The following is a 22,491-nucleotide window of genomic DNA, read 5'->3' as shown; positions in this document are numbered from 1 at the left end:
CCCTCCCCTTCTGACCCGCTCCCCATGGCGATGGCCCCCTCCCCCCACCTCTCCAGTCCTCCACTTCCCGTTTCTGGTCTTTCCAGCAGCAACCCGGTGTCCCTCCCTAACCCCCCCCCCCCCCCCCCCCCAGGCTAGGACCCCTCCTAGCCGCGATGTACCCTCCATCGTACTCCCGTAAGTCAGCTGGTTTGCGCTGACCCGGCTGCTCCTGCCACACTCCGACTCCCCCCGGCTCGGGGGGGGGGGCCTCCCCCCCCTTGCCACTCCTCCCTGGCCCCGCTCCAACGCGGGAAAGGTTGCCATTGCTAGCCACGCCCCGCGCTCCTCCCCTCCCCCCTCCTCTGCCCCGCGCGCGGGAAAACAGAGGAAAGCCCGCGCTTTCGCCCTGCCACACCCCGCCCTGCCATCTTCAGTTCCACCCCCGTCCCCGTCCATGCCCATATCCCCGATCTGCTCTTCCCCCCGTCCCGCCTCCCCAACTTAACATTATAAATAACAGATAGATAACAAATAACAATGTACTTAACAGTCGCCCTCTACCAAACAGTATAAATAACCATAAATAACCATGAATAACCACAATAACAATAACTAAGGGAAGTTGGCAAAGGGGGGAAAAAACATCAGAAGAGAAAAAAAAAACCCAAAGCAAGAGTTCAAGATCCAAACAAGGAAAGAAGAAGAACAAAAAAGGAAACCGTTCCAATAAGAGTTGCCCAGTTCCGACCCAGCCGAAAAAGAAACGAACCGCTTGTTCAGCTGAAAGTACCCGAGCGGACACGGCCGCCAAGTACCCCCTGGGTCTAATTCGAGTCCAGTTTCTCTTCCTGTACAAAGGCCCACGCCTCCTCTGGGGACTCAAAATAGTGGTGTTGGTTCCTGTAGGTGACCCACAAGCGCGCTGGCTGCAGCATTCCGAACCTGATCCTTTTTGCATGTAGCACCACCTTCGTCCTGTTGTACCGGGCCCGCCGCTTAGCCACCTCCGCACTCCAGTCCTGGTAGACCCTCACCGTCGAATTCTCCCACTTACTGCTCCTTTCCCTCTTGGCCCACTCCAGCACTCTCTCACGATCGCTGAGTCGCTGGAACCGCACCAGCACCGCCCTCGGGGGCTCATTTGCTCTTGGCTTCCTAGCCATGACCCTGTAGGCCTCTTCCAGCTCCAGGGGCGAAGGGACGGCCCCTGCCCCCATCAGGGAGCTCAGCATTTCTGCTACGTATCCCGGGAGGTCTGACCCCTCCAGGCCTTCTGCCAGGCCCAAGATCCTCAGGTTCTTCCGCCTCATTCGGGTATCCAGCTCCTCAAAACGGCTCTGCCATTTCAGGTGGAGTGCCTCGTGCACCTCTACCTTTCCCACGAGGACCGTGGCCTCCTCCTCCCTCACAGTCATCTCCTGCTGCAGCTCCCGAATCGACGCCTCTTGGGTCGCCTGGGCTCCCATCAGCCTGGTGGTCGTCGCATTCATTGACTCCAAGAGCTCCATTTTCAGCTCCGTAAAGAAGCGCAGGAGAGCGGCCTGCTGCTCCTCCGCCCATTTCCTCCATTCCTCGGGTGCGCCACCGGCCGCCATTTTGGTCTTCTTCCCCCGCTTTTTTTGGGGAGCTGCTGTTGCTTTTTTTACCACCCCACTCCGGGTACCGACCATAAAGTTGGACTGGTTCCTTACAGCGCCGTTGGGGCCCTCCAATCGGCCCGAAAACACCTTTGTAGCAGGAGCCGCCAAACGTGCGACTTAGCTGGTCATAGCCGCAACCGGAAGTCCTTCCTAATAACTTGCTGCACCTGTATGTTAGCCTTCAGTGACTTATTGATGAGGCCACCCAGGTCCCTTTGTACATCTACACTTTCTAATCTCTGACCATTTCAGAAATATTCTGCTCATCTGTTCCTCCGACCAAAGTGATAATCTTACATTTTTCCACATTATATTCCATCTGCCATGTCCTTGCCCACTCACTGAGTCTGTCCAAATCCTCCTGTAGCCGTTTTACATCTTCCTCACAACACACATTCCCACCGAGCTTTGTGTCATCCGCAAACTTGGAAATATTACATTTGGCCCCCACATCCAAATCATTGTATAAACTGTGAACAGCTGGGGCCCAAGTACTGATCCTTGTGGTACCCACTAGTCACGACCTGCCAAGGTGAGAATGACCCATTTATTCCTCCTCTCTCTTTTCTGCCTGTTAGCCAATCCTCAATCCATGCCAGTATATTACCTCCTCTCCCGTGTGTTTTCATTTTGTCGACTAATCTCTGTGGTTAGCACAGTGCCTCACTGCGCCAGACACCCGGGTTCAATTCCAACCTCAGGCAACAGTCTGTGTGGAGTTTGCATATTCTTCCCGTGTCTGCGTTGGTTTCCTCCGGGTGCTCCGGTTTCCTGCCACAGTCCCAAGATGTGCAGGTTAGGTGGATTGACCATTCTAAATTGTCCCTAAGGGGGGTTATGGGGATAGGCTGAGGAATTGTGTCTCGGTACGGTGCTCTTTCACAGGGTCAGTGCAGACTCGATGGGCCAAATGGCCTCCTGCACTGTCGGGATTGTTGATTCTATGAGCTCCTGTGGGGTGTTTATCAAAAGCTTTCTGAAAATCCAAGTGTACTCCATCCACAGTTGCCCCTTTCTCAATTCTGATAGTAACATCCTCAAAAACCCCAAATGGTTCATCAAACATTATTTCCTCTTCCTAAATCCATGTTTTGTTTTGTTTTAATCCACCTAACCTGCACATCTTTGGGTTGTGGGGGCGAAACCCACGCAAACACGGGGCGAATGTGCAAACTCCACAGGACAGTGACCCAGAGCCGGGTTCGAACCTGGGACCTCGGCGCTGTGAGGCAGCAGTGCTATCCACTGCACCACCATGCTACCCTCTAAATCCAGGTTCACTGTTCTTATGCAGGTGTCCATTTATCACATCCTCTATAATAGATTCTGGTATTTTCCCAATACTGATGTCAGGCTAACAGGTCTGTCGTTCACCATTTTCTCTCTCCCTCCCTTCCTGAACAGTGGGGTGACATTTGCTCCCTTCAATCTGCAGGGACCATTCCAGAATCTATAGAATTGTGGAAGATGATCACAATCCATCCATTATCTTTATATCATCACTTTTGACTGGTTCTGAGACACTTCAGTTTGGATTTCTGGTGCAGAGTAAAGTATAACCGTGGAGTGGAATTTTAGATTGTGTAAAAGGACAAAGTTTTATTTTATAAATAAAGGTGGAGGTTTCTGGCAAAAATAGTGTTTAGTTAATGTTGCTTCTAAGGCACACGGGGACGCAGTGGTTAGCACTGCTGCCTCATGGTGCCAAGGGCCCGAGGTCAATCCCGGCCCCGGGTCACTGGCGGTGTGGAGTTTGCACATTCTCCCAGTGTCTGCGTGGGTCATGCCCCCACAACCCAAAGATGTGTAAAATAGGTGGATTGGCTGCGCATAATTGCCCCTGAATTGGAAAAATTAAAAACAAAATGTTGCTTTTAGTTTGTTTGCTGCAGTAAAAGCCATAAAACCTTAAGTCCTGTTGTGTGATCCTTTGAATTGTTGAGTTGGAGTAATTTGTTTTTAAAGTTACTGATCTGTACAGAGATCCTAATCCATAAGTTTTGACTTTGCATTTGAGCCTCAGGCAGCTTTCTGGCTCACTGTTCTCATGTCAATGACAGCCAGGAGATGGAGCTGAGGCTGAATTTAGCTGAGAATAACAGGGCCTGGGCCCCAGTTGGGAAACTGCCATGGGCGACGCACAATCGAGAGACAGGAAGATGCTGGAGGACTGACTGGGAAACGGGCCTCCAACTAATTAGGACACAGGAGGGGGTGACCTGGGCTGGTAGTGACGTGACCCCCGGTATTCAGTGCCCCTGTGTCCAAAGTGGGGCATCACGGGAACAGAGAAACCAAAGAGAAACCATTTGGGGACTGAACATTGTGAACATCCTTTTACTCTGCTTGCTATTTATCCTCAAGTAATTTTCTATTAGTTTTTTTAACAATGTTGTTTCATTAATAAACAATTAACAGTAAAAACATTTGATTTTGCTGGATTTTTCATGATTAGATTGATGCAGTTCAGGGAAAGTGGGTGAGAGGGGTTGGCAGGATCTTTAACAGAAAATGAGTTCCTCTAAAGTGATTGGCAAAGGAACCAGAGGGGTAGAGGATATCTGATTTTTCTTTTTTTTAAAATAAATTTAGAGTACCCAATTATTTTTTTTTCTAATTAAGGGGCAATTTAGCATGACCAATCCATGTAACTTGGGTTGTGGGGGTGAAACCCACGCAGACACGGGGAGACTGTGCAAACTTCACACGGACAGTGACCCAGGGCCGAGATTTGAACCCAGGTCCTCAGCGCCACAGTCCCAGTGCTAACCACTGCGCCACATGCCACCCCTATGATTTTTCTTTTGACACACAAAATGGGGATCAGGAACTCAATTTTGATTGACTCATTTATTAAGGCTCCTTGAGGGAGTAACATGGGATGTCAATAAAGAGGAACCTGCAGATGTGGTTTATTTAGATTTCCAGAAAGTATTTCCCAAGGTGCCCGATAGAAATCAGATTTTTTGGTAAGCTATAGGTGAGAAAGATAAAAGGTTTTATGAAGAAATCCTGGTTGGAAAAATCCTTAAATCCTTAAAAGTAATTAACTAAATCCTGCCTGTGAGGGGGTTCGAAATGAAGACAATAGAGGATTTAAAACGGAAATTGTATTGATATTTAAGAGAAATTAACTTGCAGGGCTACAGGGATAGATCGGGGCAATGAGACTGACTGGCTTGCTCCAGAGTCAACAGGGAATCGATGGACTGAATGGCCTCTTTCTCTGTCCTCATGACTCAAATCTAAAATATATTAACCATGAGAGTGAGAAAAAGCTGAATACTTGGGAATTAATCAGATAAGACTCAATGTTCATATTTTGCAAGTTGTTTGAAGACTGCGAGCGAGTGCAAGGCCAAATAGCAGAAAAGACCCTTTGTGTTATGGAAAACTGGGCTGACATCCCAGTTCCGTTTCTATGGTAACGGCTAGTCAGCCCATAGTGATAATTTCTGGTGAGACTGTGTTTTGCTCAGACCATCATGGAAAATTATAGCAAATCGTTTATCTCTTAAATTTGACAGAGACACTTTGGTCAAATTAAGTGAATTGTAAATTAGTCGGGCAGCACGGTGGCACAGTGGTTAGCATTGCTGCCTACGGCGCTGAGGACCCGGGTTCGAATCCCGGCCCTGGGTCACTGTTCGTGTGGAGTTTGCACATTCTCCCCGTGTCTGCGTGGGTTTCGCCCCCACAACCCAAAAGATGTGCAGGTTAGGTGAATTGGCCACACTAAAAAAATTGCCCCTTAATTGGAAAAAATAATTGGGTACTCTAAATTTATAAAAAAAAAAAGAAAAAAAAAAAAAATTGTAAATTAGTTAAAACCAATCACAGCTGTAAAAAGGGCTAAACTTTAAAGATAGTGATCTCCTTAAAAAGATCAGTTGTCTGGATAAGAACTAATTCCGAAATTATTCTTACCTAATCTCTGAAACGCATTCTCTTGCTTGCTTCTGCTAAATCACCATTTTTCTTTTCTTTAAATCACGCACTCATTTAATAGTGTGTATTATGATTTGAAGAATTACTGAGTTATATTTTGAATTCAACCACTATATTTGTTAAAGACAATCGATCTGACTAGCTTGTTGCAGGGCTAGTTGGAACTTTTCAAATTTTGTATTGAAAATTGACTTTACCAGTAGACACTAAAGCTGGCGAATAAAGTTTCAAATAACTTTACGAATATTGCAGTCTGGAATCTCTCTTATTTGGGAACTAAGAAGGGATAACGCATATCCAGGGTTCCGAATAGACACAGAGATTCATCGATTGGCGTAGTCCCATCAGTGCCACAACCAAGGTCACTGCACAACATAAGAGCTCATGGTGTAGAGGGCAACGTATCAGCTGGGATAGAGGGTTGGTTAGCTCACAGGAAGCAGAGAAGGGGTATAAATGGGTCATGTTTGGGTTGGTAAGATGTGACAAGTGGAATGTCACAAGCATCAGTGCTGGGCCCTCAACTATTTACAATCTATATTAATGAGTTGGACGTGATTAAATTTGTTGATGACAAAGGGGTTGGAAATGAATTTGTCAAGTGGACTTGAGTAGAATGCAAAAGGCATCAAATAGGTTACGTGAGTGGAAACAAATGAACAGATGGAGTACAACTTGGGCAAATTTAAACGTGTCCACTTTGGTCGGAAGGATTAAATAGAACATTATTTAAATGGAGAGAGATTACTGAGGTACAGAGGGATCTGGTGTCCTGGTATAGGAATCATAAGTTAGTTTGCCGTGTTACAACACCCTGGGCTAGTGCGCAGTCAATTCTAGTCCCACATGCCGCCAAGCCACAGCACAAGTGAATTAACCAATAATTCTTATAAAAATTCCATTGTGCCAGCAGCGCACCCACGCCTGGGGACTTCCAGATGACATGGGGCTGACAACAATGGGAAACCCAATTGGCTGCTGTTGGTGGGGGGAGCTGCAGGATGGAGAATCCCGCCCCATACGTCGAGCACTTTCTACCACTGTGGGTCTCCTTATTTCAGAAATTAGATAATTGCATCAGAAGCAGTTCAGAGAAGGTTGATTTCCCGGATTCTGGAATGAGGGGTTATCCTCTGAGGAAAGGTTTGACAGGTTGGGCCTGTATCCATTGCAGTTGAGAAGAATGAGAGATGAGGATAAAATATCCAGACCCAGAATAGCCTGGTCCATTGGGCCGATCCAGACTGAAAATATCAATTCATTTGAACCGAATTCTATTGACATGGGTTGAGTTAGAACATAGAACAGTACAGCACAGAACAGGCCCTTCAGCCCTCGATGTTGTGCCGAGCAATGATCACCCTACTCAAACCCACATATCCACCCTATACCCATAACCCAACAACCCCCCCTTAACCTTACTTTTATTAGGACACTACGGCAATTTAGCATAGCCAATCCACCTAACCCGCACATTTTTGGACTGTGGGAGGAAACCGGAGCACCCGGAGGAAACCCACGCACACACGGAGAGGACGTGCAGACTCCGCACAGACAGTGACCCAGCCGGGAATCGAACCTGGGACCCTGGAGCTGTGAAGCATTTATACTAACCACCATGCTACCGTGCTATTCTTTTAATAGTATAATAATAATCTTTATTATCGTCTTTATTATTGTCACAAGTAGGCTGACATTAACACTGTCAAAATCCCCTAGTTGCCACACTAAGGGACTTGTGTGAGGAACCCGAAGGACACCCACGCAGGCACGGGGACAACATGCAGACTCCGCAGTGACCCAAGCTGGAAACCTGGGACCCTGGAGCTGTGAAGCAACAGTGGTATCCACTGTGCTATCATGTGCTTCAAGACAGAACAAATAGGAGATGCATTTGGCCCATCAAGCCGGCTCAACCATTCGATGAGATAATTGGCTCCTCTACCTCAGCACCATTTTCTCAAGTTATAACCCTACAGGAAGCCAAGGAATCACCAACCTCTTTCAGACGTTGTCTTTCAGAGACAGAGAGAGAGAGACCTGGGCCAAGCTTTGCAGAGTCTGCACCCTCCCTGGATTCACTTCCTTTCCCTTCAGTTGCTGCAAGTGACCAATTGAAGGTGAGAATGAGAAAAGAAATGGAAAGGGGAGAAAATAAAATGTTTTACTCACAGATGATGGAGACGGGAGGACGTTTCCGTCTGGGTGAAGCTCAATCTTCAACCACACAAAGCCAGGGCTCTGATTGGCTGCACGACCAGAGTCCTTCCGGTCCTCCCAAGCTTCCCATTGGTTAATCCGTCAGCAGGAAGGTCAGGGGCTGGGTGCTCCGCCGCACATGCGCAGCTCCAGGCCGGGGGGGGTCAGGGGAAGGTCACTGACTGGGTTGTTCCCCCGTCAGACTCGCAGCACCGACCGGCGGCACCGAGCAGTGAGTCCCGAGGCTCTCGGCAGCTTGACCAGGCCGCACGGAAAGAGCTGAAGCGGCTCCCTGACTCCCTGTCGGAAGGGAAGCCGCGGCCCTCCCGCCAGACACCCGCAAATGTCAATATTTTTATTACTTTTGTTTTCACTATTTTTCAAACAATGAAAGCAGCAGAAAAACTGGCGGGAAATGGGTCCAGAGAACAAGAGATATTGCCGCAGAAATACAACAAGACATTGAGAATTCATTCAGAACAGGATCTCTGAGGGAGCAGAGCCTCCAGATCAAATGGCAGCAATTCAACAACCAGTCAACATGTTCACATAGTGAGTGGGGAAAGAGGGTTCGATTCTAGACAAACAGGAGGGTAACAATGCAGCTCACACACCCCAAAGTATTGGGAATCTGACTAACAACATAGTCAACTTGAAATGGATAAACTAAATTTGCTCATGGGAAGCCCAGGAGGAGCAAGCCAATAAAATTGAAACTTCTGAATTTGAGGTTGGGGTCTCAGACGTTACAGAATGGGGAGGGCAAATTTTTAAAAATAAGACAGGATCTGTACAAAGTTAACTGGGAGCAGCCACTTGTAGAAAAATCTACATCAGAGCAGTGGGATTCATCCAAAAAGAACATTGCGGCACGGTAGCACAGTGGTTAGCACTGTTTTTCACAGCTCCAGGGTCCCAGGTTCTGTTCCCGGCTTGGGTCACTGTCTGTGTGGAGTTTGAACCTTCTCCCCGTGTCTGCGTGGGTTACCTCCGGGTGCTCATGTTTCCTCCCACAGTCCAAGGATGTGCAGGTTAGGTGGATTGGCCATGCTAAATTGCCCTTAGTGACGAAAAAGGATAGGTGGGGTTACGAGGATAGGGTGGAGGTGTGGGTCTCAGTGAAGTGCTCTTTCCAAGGGCTGTTGCAGACTCGATGGGCCAATTGCACTCCTCATGCACTGTAAATTGTAGGATTTTATGTTCCCATGATAGTGAAGGGTGGGAGCAGTAAGTCCAGGGAACCCTGGATGTCAAGGGATATCCAGGGTTGGGTAAGGAATTAAAGGTGACTCTTACCACAGATACCGAGGGCTCAAAGCGGAAGTTCTAGAGGAACATATGAAGTGCAAACGATTACTTAATAAAGGAATTAGGAGAGCAAAGAAGGAGCGTGAAAAAACACTGTCGGGTAAAATAAAGGAAAATCCAACAATGTTCCATAAGTATATTTAGGGCAGGAGGTTGACCAGGATAAGAGTACGGACCAATGTGGCAATGTGTGTATGGAACTGGACGATATAGGTGAGGTTTTAAATGAGCACTATGCATATGTGTTCAATATGGAGAAGGAGGATGTCGGTATAGAAATCAGGAAGGCACGTTGTGATTTGCTTGAACAACCTAACATTGAGAGGGAGAAAGTATGAACAGTTTCACCAGGTCTGAAAGTGGATAAATCCCTAGGGCCCGATGAGATGTATCCCAGGCTGCTGTGGGAGGCAAGGAAGAAGATTGCAGAGGCTCTGACAATTTTCAAATCTTCTCTGGTCACAGGAGAGATGGCCTGAGGACTGGAGACAGCTAATGTGGTGCCATTATTAAGAAGGCAAGTAGGGATAAACCAGGAAATTACAGGCCAGTGAGTCTAAGTTCACCGCCAGGGAAACTACTGGAAAACATTCTGAGGGTCAGAATTAATCTCCACTTGTAGAGGCAAGGATTAAACGAGGGAGAGCATGTCTTACAAATTTGATTGAATTTTTTGAAGCGGTGACTAGGTGTGTAGATGAGGGTAGTGCAGTTGATGTAGTCGAAATGGACTTTAGATTCCCGAAATTAAGGTTTTTATACTACTAGCTCAGATACTCTGCCCCTCCGAGTACTCTCCCTGGAGACTAGGCCACGAATCTCCGTGGTAATGTTTTTATACTCTTAGCTCAGATACTCCGCACCTCCGTGTCCGTTCCCTGGAGACTTGGCCATGAATCCCCGAGGTCAGGTTGTTATACTTACTGCTCCAATACTCCATCCTTCCCTGGAGGCTAGGTATGGGGAATAGGTATTGGAGCCGAGGTATTGGGGAATGAGAGAGGAAAGAATGTTATATAGAAACTAGAATTGTTTGTTCTGAATTTCATTCCAATACTGAGTTGACTTTGTAAACTCCTTTTACAGGATATTACAAGAGGAGGAATTACAGACAGAAATCTCAAACGTCACGTCTCGATCTGAAAGAGCCACTTGATTCATTGGGATCTGAATATCATCGGCCTTTGAATCCAGAACAATTAATGTTTACCTGATCTGTCGGCATCAAAACATTTAAACTATCAGTGTGGCTTGAAAAGCATCGAGGCACACACACCGGAGTGAGAGTGTTCCAGAGCACTGACTGTGGAAAGAGCTTTCACCAGTTACACAGCTTGAAAAAACATTGCACCGTTCACAGCAGGGAGAGACCGTACACGTGTTCTGTGTGTGGACAAGGCTTCAACTGATTGTCCAACCTGGAGAGACACGAGGAAACCCACAACCTGGAGAAACCATGGAAATGTGGGGACTGTGGAAAGGGATTCGGAGCCCCATCACAGCTGGAGGCTCATCGGCGCATTCACACTGGGGATAGGCCATACACCTGCTCTCAGTGTGAGAAGGGATTCACACAGTTATCCAACCTGCAGTCACACCAGCGAGTTCACACCAGGGAGAGGCAATTCACGTGCTCCCAGTGTGGGAAGGAATTCACTCAGTTATCCAACCTGCAGACACACCAACAAGTTCACACTGGGGCAAAGCCATTCACGTGCTCTCAGTGTGGGAAGGGATTCACTCAGCTATTCAACCTGCAAGCACACCAGCGAGTTCACACTGGGGAGAGGCCGTTCACCTGTCCTCAGTGTGGGAAGGGATTCACTCAGTTATCCAACCTGCGGGCACACCATCGCGTTCACACTGGGGAGAGGCCGTTCACCTGCTCTCAGTGTGGGAAGGGATTCACTCAGTTATCCAACCTGGGGGCACACCAGCGAGTTCACACTGGGGAGAGGCTGTTCAGCTGCTCTCAGTGTGGGAAGGGATTCACGCAGTTATCCGGCCTGCGGAGACACCAGCGAGTTCACACCAGGGAGAGGCCGTTCATCTGTTCTCAGTGTGGGAAGGAATTCACTCAGTTAACCCACCTGCAATCACATCAGCGAGTTCACACTGGGGAGAGGCCTTTCACCTGCTCCCAGTGTGGGAACGGATTCAGTCAATTATCCAACCTGCGGAAACATCAGCGAGTTCACACTGGGGAGAAGCCATTCACCTGCTCTCGATGTGGAAAGGGATTCACTCGGTTATCCAACCTGCAGAAACACCAGCGAATTCACACCGAGTAGAGGACGTTCACCTGCTCTCAGTGTGGGAAGGGAATCCATGATTCACGGCGCCTGCTGAGACACCAACAAGCTCACAAGTGATTACAGGGGTTGGATTCTGCTGCTATTGTTGCTGTTGTCAATTACATCCAGGACTGCATTTTGTTAATTCTGACAGTTCATCAATGGGGATGGTGGGAGGGTTTTGTTCTGCTGGACTGGAAGGTGGCTAATGGAACACCACTGTTTAAGAAGGGAGGGAGGCAGAAGACGGGAAATTATAGGCCGTTTAGCCTGACTTCGGTCATTGGTAAGATTTTAGAGTCTGTTATTAAAGATGAGATGCGAAGCACTTGGAAGTGCTTGGTAAAATAGGACTGAGTCAGCACGGCTTTGTCAAAGGGAGGTCATGTCTGACATATCTGTTAAGAGGTAACAAGTAAATTAGACAAAGGCGAGTCAGTGGACGGTCCTCCAACTCTTCCCATCACGTGGTCATGGATGCCCTTTTGACCTCAATGGGAATAACCGTCAATGCGAATGCGCATCTTTTCCTCTCCTTTGGACATGCGCAGTCCCTGTCCGTCCGTCCCCCCTCCCGCTGGATAGAGTGGTTTCCCCGGCGCGACAGACTATGGGAGATTCAGTCGCCAGTACCCATCCGGAGCCCAGTCTCCAAACACCTGGGACTGGGATAAAAGTCGGAGTAGGGGGCAGTGACCCCATTCCGGACACAAAGTACATGTGGGTAGTCACTGGGTTTGATTCTGACATCCCCCGTAGAAAACAGTTTGTTAACTTCACACACCTGGGTGACCTATTGGGGAGGGCAACAGCTGAGAGTGAAGCTGAACCCGAAAGTCAGCACTTTCAGGGGAGGAGAATTGGGGGAAAAGCAGAAGGATAGAGGGATGAATTAGTGTTACAATCAATAGGGAAGGAGTGTGTGGAGGCAGAGACAGAAAGAAGCAGTGCTTTCTGTCACACGATCATGAGCTTGGACAATTTTATCAAATCATTTGTGAAACCTGGATTTACAATGTCCCTGTGAAACACCTTGGGATGTTTAATTACATTAAATGTGGTGTATAAATGCGTATTAATCTGTTATTGAAGGCTGTCACTTGGGCTCCTCCACGACCCAGAATACCAAGTCCCTGATCATGGACAGTGATTAACCAGTTTATTCACACAGATCAGACCAGCCCACCCATTCTCAGTGAATCTGCTTTTCTCAGGCTCCCTTGTAACTCCATCCCTGCTCTCACTGCGCTGAGCTCAAGTGTGAACAAAGCATTTTTGTCTTCAGATTTTTAGTGTGAGAGGTTAAACCTATCAGGAGATGATGAATAGGTCGGGTCACTGCTCTCATCAAAGTATAATAAGAAGTCTTACAACACCAGGTTAAAGTCCAACAGGTTTGTTTCAAACACGAGCTTTCGGAGCACTGCTCCTTCCTCAGGTGAATCAGTGGGATCGAAGGAGCAGTGCTCCGAAAGCTTGTGTTTGAAACAAACCTGTTGGACTTTAACCTGGTGTTGTAAGACTTCTTACTATGCTCACCCCAGTCCAACGCTGGCATCCCCACATCATCAAATACAAGGCTGAGGGACTAATGGAGGGCTGTAAATTATGAAAGATTTTGATACACATGGAGAATGTTTTCACTTGGAAGGTTAAGAGCAAAACGAGAGGCTATCAATGTGAGACAATCTAATCAGGAATTCAGGAGAAATTTCTTCCCCAGAGAGTGGTGGTAATGTGGAACTCGCTACCACAGGGATTGGTGGAGGTAACATTGATATATTTATGGGGAAGCTAGATGAACACATGAGGGAGAAATGAACAGAGGGAGACACTGATCGAGTCAGATGGGAAAGCATGAAAGGAGGCTCAAATGAAGTATAAATACTGGCATGGATTGGTTGGGCTGTTTCTGTGCTGTATATTCAATGTAATTTAGCCTGGTATTGCCTTTTAACTCTCACATAGTCGATTCCGGGTTAAAGAGAAACAGTTTCACTCCCAGAAAAACATTTCAGCTCATTGTTTCCAGCTATTGTCCAATCAGTGCCTCTTGTCAGCCAGGTGTCCGTGTGAGGAGTCAAGGTATTCAATTCAACGCAAAAGATCTCATGTGATTTGTACCAATATATCTTTGACGAGCAGCTTTTTATGAAATAGACTGGATTATTTAAATTTATTAGGTTTTACTCAATTCTTTAAAGTGCTTAATTATCAGACAGTCTGATTCAAAACAGAGAGTTTGTTTTATACAAGATAAAGTAGGCACATGATCAGCACCCCATTCACCATCTCCACCATTGATACCCAGTGGCAGCAGTGTGTAGCATCTATAAGCGGCACAGTAGCATAATGGTTAGCACCATTACTTCACATCGCCAGGGACCGAGGTTTGCTTCACGGCTTGGATCACTGTGTGAGGAGTCTGCACATTCTCCCTGTGTCTGCATGGGTTTCCTCAGGGTGCTCCGGTTTCCTCCCACAAGTCCTGAAAGATGTGCTGTTCGGTGAATTGGACATTCTGAATTCTCCCTCTGTGTACCCAAACAGGCTGCCGGAGTGTGGCAACAAGGGGATTTTCACAGTAACTTCATTGAAGTGCTATTGTAAGCCTACTTGTGACAATAATAAAGATTATTATTATAATAAAGAATATTATTACTTTTATTTTCTAAGGGGCCTCTGTGGAGTTGAGGTTTCAATCAGATCAGCTGGGAACTTATTGAGTGCTGGAGCAGGCTCGAGGGGCCGAGTGGCCTACTCCTGCTCCTAATTCGTATGTTATCACATCCTTTATAATAGATTGTAGCATTTTACCTCCTACTGATGTCAGGTAAATGGGTCTGTGGTTCCCTGTTTTCTCTCACTCTCCTTAAAGAGTGGGGTTACATTTACCACCTTCCAATCTGCAGGAACCATTCCAGAATCTATAGAATTTTGAAAGATGATCACCAATGGATCCACTATCTCTACAGCCGCCTCTTTCAACATTGTGGGGTGTAGAGCATCAGCTTTTGGGGATTTATAACTTTCAACCACTTTCATTTCTTCAGAACTACTTTCTCACTAATACTAATCTCTTTCAGTTCCTCGTGCTCACCAGTCACTTGGTTCTCTCGTGTTTTTAGGACAATTTCTGTATCTTCCTCCGTGAAGACAGACACACATTGTTTAGTTTCTCTGTCATTTCCTTTTCCCCCATTATAAACTCTCCTATATCTGTCTGAAATGGACCCACATTGGTCTTTGCTAATCTTTTCCTTTTCACATTCCTATAGGAGCTTTTTCAGTTCTCCCCAGTTTGCTCTCATATTCTATTTTCTCTTTATCAGTTTCTTCGACCTCCTTTGCTGAATTCTAAAACTACTTTGCACTCCTCAGGTTTAAGACTATTTTGGCCACTTTATGAGCCTCTTCCTTTGATCTTTTTAAAAAATATTTTTATTCTCCTTTTTCAGTTTTTCTCCTGAATTTACACTCAACAACAATCAATAACAAATATTTCAAACCCCATAACTGTAACAACAATCCCATCCTCCCACCATGCCCAGACATCAGCCCGCATGTTAACATAAACAAATGACAAAGAAAAAAAAAGGAATCAGGGATTACCCACAGCCATCTTCAACATACACAGCCCCCCTCCCCCTGCATCCCACCCACCCTTCCCCCTCCAAACTAATGTTCGATGTTATCCAGTTCTTGAAAGTGCATAATAAATAGTGCCCATGACTTGTAGAACCCCTCCGAGCTTCCCCTCAGTTCGAACTTAACCTTCTCAAGGGTCAAGTGTTCCAACATGTCCCCTTGCCACGCCAGGACACAGGGTGGAGAGGCCGTTCTCCATCCCAGCAGGATCCGCCTTCGGGCGATCAACGAGGCGAAGGCTATGATATCTGCCTCCACACCCGTTTCCAACCCTGGCTGATCCGACACCCCGAATATGGCCTCCCGGGGACCCGGGTCCAGCTTCACATGCACCACCTTGGAAATGACCCTAAACACCTCCTTCCAGTACTCCCTAAGCTTTGGACAGGACCAACACATATGAATGTGATTAGCGCCCCCCGCCCCCCCGGGCAATGTTCACACACATCTTCTACCCCTTCAAAGAATCGGCTCATCGTCGCCCTCATGAGGTGTGCCCTGTACACCACCTACAGCTGTAACAGCCCCAACCTCGCACACGAGGTGGAGGCATTCACTCTCAGGAGCACCTCACATCAGACCCCCTCCTCTAAAACCTCTCCCAATCCTTCCTTCCACTTCGCTTTGATCCCCTCCAGTGGTGCCTTATCCTTTTCCAACATAGCTCCGTATACCGCTGACACTGTCCCCTTCTCCAGTCCACTTGCCAGCAGCACCTCCTCCAACAACGTGGAGGCCGGTTCCTCCAGGAAGCTCTGAATCTCCTTCCTGGCAAAGTCTTGAACCTGCATATACCTAAACACGTCTCCCTGCTCCAGCCCATACTTCGCTTCCAGCTCCCTCAATCCTGCAAATCAACCCCGAGGAAACAAATCTTTGAGAGTCTTAATCCCCTTCTCTTCCCATTTCCGAAAGCTTCCGTCCCACCTCCCTGGCTCAAATCTGTGGTTCTCCCGGATCGGCATTTCCCTCGACCCTGCCCCCAACCTGAAGTGTTGGCGAAACTGCCTCCAGATTTTCAATGAGGCTATCACTACTGGACTCCCTGAGTATTTCCCCGGAGCTATCGGGAGCGGGGCCGTTGCCAATGCCTTCTGCCCCAACCCCCTGCATGAACTCTCCTCCATTCTGACCCACTGGGAATCAACCCCCCCTGACCCAGCTCCGCACCTTCGCCGCCCAGTCGTAGTACATCAGGTTTGGGAGACCCAAACCCCCTGTCTACCTTCCCCTCTGTAGCAGCACCTTCCTTACTCTAGCCACCTTCCCTCCCCATATAAACAAGGTAATCCTCCCCTCAATCTCCCTGAAAAAAGACTTTGGCAGGAAAATCGGTAGGCATTGAAAAATAAACAGAATTTGCGGCAACACATTCATTTTAACCGCCTGCACCCGACCCGCCAGTGACAGAGGGAGACCATCCCACCTCGCCAGGTCAGCTTTCACTCTCCCCACTAGTGATGTTGTATCTGCGAAGCCTTCCCCACTCCCGGGCAACCTGCACCCCCAAATACCTAAAGTGAGTCCCTGCCCTATGGAATGGCAGCCCAGAGAAAGACCCAAATACCTGCAGCAACTCCAATATTCCTATCGACGCACTCGGCTCCGACACATACAGCAGCAAGTTGTCGGCATACAGGGACACCCTATGCTCTATTCCCCCCCCTCACTATTCCTTTCCATGCTCCCGAACTTCTTAATGCGATGACCAACGGCTCAATCGCAAGCGCAAACAGCAGGGGGGACATAGGACATACCTGTCTCGTCCCACGGTGGAGAGAGAAGTACCTCGGACTGATATTGTTCGTGTGGACAATCGCCTTCGGCTCCTTATATAATAACTTTACCCAGTTCGCAAATTTTGGTCCAATCCCAAACCGTTCCAGCACTGCCATCAGGTACCCCCATTCTACCCGATCAAACGCCTGCTCGGCGTCCAGTGCCACCACCACCTCTGTTTCCTTCCCTTCCGCCGGTGCCATAACAACGTTCAAGACCCTCCGAATGTTCAAAAACAGCTGCCTCCCTTTCACGAACCCTGTCTGATCCTCACCTATCATCTTCGGGAGGCACCCCTCCAGCCTACCCGCCAGTACCTTTGCCAGCACCTTTGCGTCCACATTAAGAAGTGAAATGGGTCTATACGACCCACACTCAGTCGGATCCTTATCCTTTTTGAGCAACAGGGAAATCGATGCCTGCACCAAGGTTTGCGGCAGCACTCCCTTCCCTATCGCCTCGTCAAACATCCCTACCATCAGGGGTGCCAACTTATCCTTACATTGTTTATAATATTCCACCGGAAACCCATCCGGCCCTGCCACCTTCCCCGACTGCATCCTCCCAATCATATCTTTTATCTCCTGCTCCAGTATTGCTCCTTCTAATGTAGCCTTGTCTCCCTCCCCTAGCCTCGGGTACTCCAACCCATCTAGAAATTCCAGCATCACACGGTCTCCCCCGGGTGGCTCCGACCTGTACAACCTCTCGTAGAATTCCTCAAAAACACTGAAAATCCGCTCCGGAGCCACCACCAACTTCCCTGCCCTATCCCTTACCTGAAGAATTTCCTTGGCTGCTGCCTCCCTCCGGAGCTGACCTGCTTACATACGCCCCGCCCTGTCTCCATGTTCATAAACTGCACCCCTTGCTCGCCTCAGTTGGCGCACCGCCTTCCTGGTGGATAGTCGGTCGAAGCTCGCCTGTTGTTCCTTCCTCTGTCCCAGCATCGCTGGGTTCCCATCCTCCTCATAACTCCTATCTACCTCCAACATCTCATCTATTAGCCTCTGCCGCTCCAACCTCTCCTCCTTGTCCACCCTGGCCTTAAACAAAATTAGCTCACCCCTCACTACCGCCTTTAGAGCCTCCCAGACGACTGCCATTGACACCTCACCCACACAGTTGAATCTTACATATTCCTTCATTACCTTTTCAATTTTTTCACAGAATACTTGGTTGCCTGAAAGCCCTACATCCAGTTTCCACCCCGGCCTCTACACTACCCCCTTCTCCAGCACCATATCTACCCAATGTGACATGTGATCTGACACAGCAATTGCAGAGTATTCCGACCCCCTGACTCCAGCCAACAAAGCCTTTCCCACCACAAAAAAGTCAATCCGCGGGTATACCCTATGGACTGCTGAGAAAAACGAGTACTCCCGTTCCCCTGGGTGTAGGAACCTCCAAGGGTCCACCCCTCCCATTTCCACCATTAGCCCAGCTAGCGTCTTTGACCCCCTGATGGGACCAGCGAGCGCGGCCGTGATCTGTCCAACCGTGGCTCCTGCACCAAGTTCCAGTTCCCCTCCCCACAATCAGCTTGTGTGTGTCCAAGTCAGGAATGGCTCCAAGCCGCCCAGTAATAGTTAATAAAAGTCGGAAGGGCCAAGCAAAAGTTTGCCATCTGAGGTCGGAAGAGGGTTTCCACAAAAAGTGGGAGCCGTTCACTTGGTTGTTCCAAGACCTGTTTGTAGCCAACAGCTGAGAAGACAAAGAACAGGAGAAGGCAGTCATGACACAGTAAGGAAGGTGGGGGGTTGTGGGATAGGGGAATGAGAGGGGGACAGGGAGACATGAAACCCAACCATGTCCAACAAAAGAAGCTGAGAAACAGGGGCAGGGGGCAGGAAAAGAGAAAAAGGGAGGGTGGGCTGGGGCAACAGCCGGAACAAAAATAAACAGCGGGGAACGAAAAACAGGAAACCACAACCACCACTGTGAATAATGCGAGAGAAAGAACAACCGTGTACGTATGTACACACTGATCCTTCTTCTGTAAACCACAAAAAACTCAATAGAGAGAGAGCCCCTGGTAAATATGTAATCATTCCTTAAATATTAGCTATTCTATGTCTCCCATCAGTTTCCCAGTCCACCTTAAGACAACTTGCCCCCCATACCCTGATGGTGTTCTTCTGTGAGCAACACCCAGATAAATTAAACAAAAAGACCCATGTAACCATCACGGCCCACCTTCATGGCAATGTGGCAGGATTTTGGGAAATCCAAAAAGAAATGCAAACTGAATATCTTCTCACTTGCAAAACATCCTTTTATTCTGTGATCCTTATGAAATTTGAAACCAGGTATTCCAACAAGACAAAGAGAATCAGCCCACTGGAGGCAAAGTTGTGAGACCGGCCAGTCCAGCAGAAAGAAACCCTCGGACCCTCCCCATTGACCAACTGACAGAATGAACAAACTGCAGTGCTGGATGTAACTGAGAGCAGAAACAATAACAGCAGAATCCAACCCCTGTAATCACTGGTCAATTTATTGGTGTCTCAGCAGATGCAATGAATCATGCTTTCCCTTCCCACATTGAGAGGAGGTGACTGGCCTCTACCCAGTGTGAACTCGCTGATGTATCCGCAGGTCAGATGATTGACTGAATCCCTTCCCACAGTGAGAGCAGGTGAACGGCCTCTCCCCAGTGTGAATGCGCTGGTGTCTCTTCAGGTTAGATAACCGAGTGAATCCTTTCTCACACACAGAGCAGGTGAATGGCCTCTCCCCAGTGTGATCTTGCTGGTGTGTCTTCAGACTAGATAAGCGAGTGAATCCCTTCCCACACTGAGAGCAGGTGAATGGCCTCTCCCCAGTATGAACTCGCTCGTGTTTCTTCAGGCTGGATAAATGTCCAAATTTTTTCCCACACTGAGAGCAGGTGAATGGCTTCTCCCCAGTGTGAATTCGCTGATGTATCCGCAGGGTGTACAACTGACTGAATCCCTTCCCACACTGAGAGCAGGTGAATGGCCTCTCCCCAGTGTGACCTCGCTGATGTGACTTCAGACTGGTTAACTGTCTAAATCTCTTCCCACACTGTAAGCAGATGAACAGCTTCTCCCCAGTGTGAATTCGCTGGTGTGACATCAGGCTGGAGATTTGACTGAATCCCTTCCCACACTGAGTGCAGGTGAATGGCTTCTCACCAGTGTGAACCCGCTGGTGTATCCGCAGGGCATATAACCGACTGAATCCCTTCTCACACTGGGAGCAGGTGAACGGCCTCTCCCCAGTGTGAATTCGCTGATGTATCCGCAGGTCGGATAACCGACTGAATCCCTTCCCACACTGAGTGCAGTTGAACGGCCTCTCCGCAGTGTGAACTCGCTGATGTGACTGCTGGGTGGATAACTGAGAGAATCCCTTCCCACACACACAGCAGGTGAACGGCCTGTCCCCAGTGTGACTGCGTCGATGAATCTCCAGCTGAGATGGGATTCTGAATCCCTTCCCACAGTCCCCGCATTTCCACGGTTTCTCCATGTTTTGGGTCTCCTCGTGTCTCTCCAGGTTGGACAATCAGTTGAAGCCTTGACCACACACACAACACGTGTACATTCCCTCTCCCGCTGTGAACGGTCTGATGTTTTTTCAGGCTGTGTAACTGATTAAAGCTCTTTCCACAGTCAGTGCTCTGGAACACTCTCACTCGGGTGTGTGTGTCTCGGTGCTTTTCCAGTCACACGGATGGTTTAAATGTTTTGATGCTGACAGATCGGATATACATTAATTCTTCTGGATTCAAAGGCCGATGATATTCAGATCCCAACGAATCAAGTGGCTCTGTCAGATCGAGACGTGACGATTGAGATTTCTGTCTGTAATTCCTCCTCTTGTAATATCCTGTAAAAGGAGTTTACAAAGTCAACTCAGTATCGGATAGAAATTCACAACAAACAATTCTAGTTTCTGTATAACATTCTTTCCTCTCTCATTTCCCAATACCTCGTCTCCAATACCTATTCCCCATACCTAGTCTCCAGGGAGGGATGGAGTATTGGAGCAGAAGTATAACAAACTTACTTCGGGATTCACGGCCGAGTCTCCAGGCACGGAACTCGGAGGCGTGGAGTATCTGAGCTAACAGTAAAAAAAAACCTTATCTCGGGGATTCACGTCCGAGTCTCCAGGGAACGGACTCGGAGGGGCAGGGTATCGGAGCAGTGACTGTAGGAAGGATGAGCTGGCTGACCACTGCACCCTGGTACCGGAGGCTATTCAAGCGGGAGGAGGAAGTGGTAGTTGTCGGGGATTCTATAATTAGGGGAACTGATAACATCCTTTGGAAGCAGGACCGAGAGTCCCACAGGGTATGTTGCCTGCCCAGTGCCAGGGTGAGGGGCATCTCTAACCGGCTTGAAAGGATATTGGAGAGGGAGGGGGAGGATCCAGTTGTTGGGGTCCACATTGGGACAAACAACATCAGCAAGTCCAGGAAAGAGGACCTGTTTGGGGAATATTAAGAACTAGGAACAAAATTAAAGAACAGGTCCCAAGGGTTATAATCCCTGGATTATTCCCTGAGCCATGTGCAATTTGGCATAGAGATGAGAAAATTAGGGAAGTAAAGACGTGGCTAAAGGAGTGGTGTGGGAAAGAGGGGTTCCATTTCATGGGGCACTGGCATCAGTATTGGGACAGGAGGGATCTGTACCGTTGGGACGGTCTCCACCTGAACCGATCTGGGACCAGTGTCCACACGGAAAGGATAAATAGGGAGGTAGTCGGGAACCTAACGTCAGGAACTGCAGCTCATGGCAAAACTACAAGTAGTATACTGGTTAAAGCAAAAGTGAAAAGTAACAAACAAACAAATAACAAACAAGCAAATAACAAACAAGCAGTGCTGAGGGAGCGGTCAGGGGGAACAGACCGATTAAGAGTTCTATTGACAAATGCACGGAGTGTAAGGAATAAACTAGACGAGCTGCAGGCGTAAATGCAAGTTGAAGATTATGATGTTGTCACTATTACAGAGACTTGGCTGCAGGATGGTCAGGACTGGGAACTGAAAATCCCGGTTATAAAGTTTACAGGGGGGACAGAGAATATGGCAGAGGGGGTGGATCAGCCTTACTGATCAGAAATACTATCACCTCAATGATGAGGGAGGAAACAATGAGGGGAAAGCATCCAGTGGAGACCATAGGAGTGGAACGGAGGAAGAAAACAATCTAAGACTGTATTGGGTGTTGAGTATCGAGCCCCCTGGTGGCAGTTCTGAGGTGCTAGATTGTATAAAGGCAGAAATTAAGCAAGTGTGTAGCAAAGGCAGAGTAGTATTAATGGGGGATTATAACTGACACACAGATTGGGAGAGGCAGACAAGCACCTGTCAGAAAGGGAGTGAATATCTGGAATGTGTCTGGGATAGTTTCCTGCAGCAATATGTTCCAGATGTAACAAGGAGACAGGCAATATTAGATTTAGTTATAAGGGCCAGCACAGTGGTGGTGGTTAGCACTGCTGCTTCACGACAACGAGGATCCGAGTTCGATCCCACCCCGGGTCACTGTCCGTGTGAGGTTTTCACATTCTCCCCATGTCTGCGTGGGTCTCACCCCCACAACCCAAATAGATGTGCAGGGTAGGTCAATTGGCCATGCTAAATTTCCCCTTAATTGGGGAAAGAACTGGGTTACTCTAAATTTATTTGAAAAAAGATTTAATTATGAGTA

At 48.1% G+C, this 22,491-nt stretch overlaps 2 protein-coding genes across 2 annotated transcripts; one reads left to right on the top strand and one right to left on the bottom strand.

Annotated features, from left to right (window-relative positions):
• Positions 1-10,492: 10,492 nt before the first annotated feature.
• Positions 10,493-11,308, top strand: LOC119951540 (zinc finger protein 239-like; the record flags this gene model as incomplete). Its single annotated transcript, XM_038774735.1, has 1 exon — positions 10,493-11,308. A coding segment is annotated over one exon (816 nt), but the record flags the coding sequence as incomplete, so codon positions are not given.
• Positions 11,309-19,058: 7,750 nt separating this feature from the next.
• Positions 19,059-20,371, bottom strand: LOC119951539 (oocyte zinc finger protein XlCOF6-like). Its single transcript, XM_038774734.1, has 2 exons — positions 20,359-20,371; positions 19,059-20,250 (listed from the first exon to the last, which is right to left on the bottom strand). Exons 1-2 carry the CDS (start codon positions 20,369-20,371, stop codon positions 19,367-19,369), a joined length of 897 nt encoding a protein of 298 aa, XP_038630662.1. The 3' UTR covers positions 19,059-19,366.
• Between the last annotated feature and the right edge of the window lie 2,120 nt (positions 20,372-22,491).

This window comes from Scyliorhinus canicula, chromosome 17 (genome assembly GCF_902713615.1).
Source record: "Scyliorhinus canicula chromosome 17, sScyCan1.1, whole genome shotgun sequence".
Classification (NCBI taxonomy): Eukaryota; Metazoa; Chordata; class Chondrichthyes; order Carcharhiniformes; family Scyliorhinidae; genus Scyliorhinus; species Scyliorhinus canicula.
This window is presented reverse-complemented; position numbering and strand designations above follow the sequence as displayed.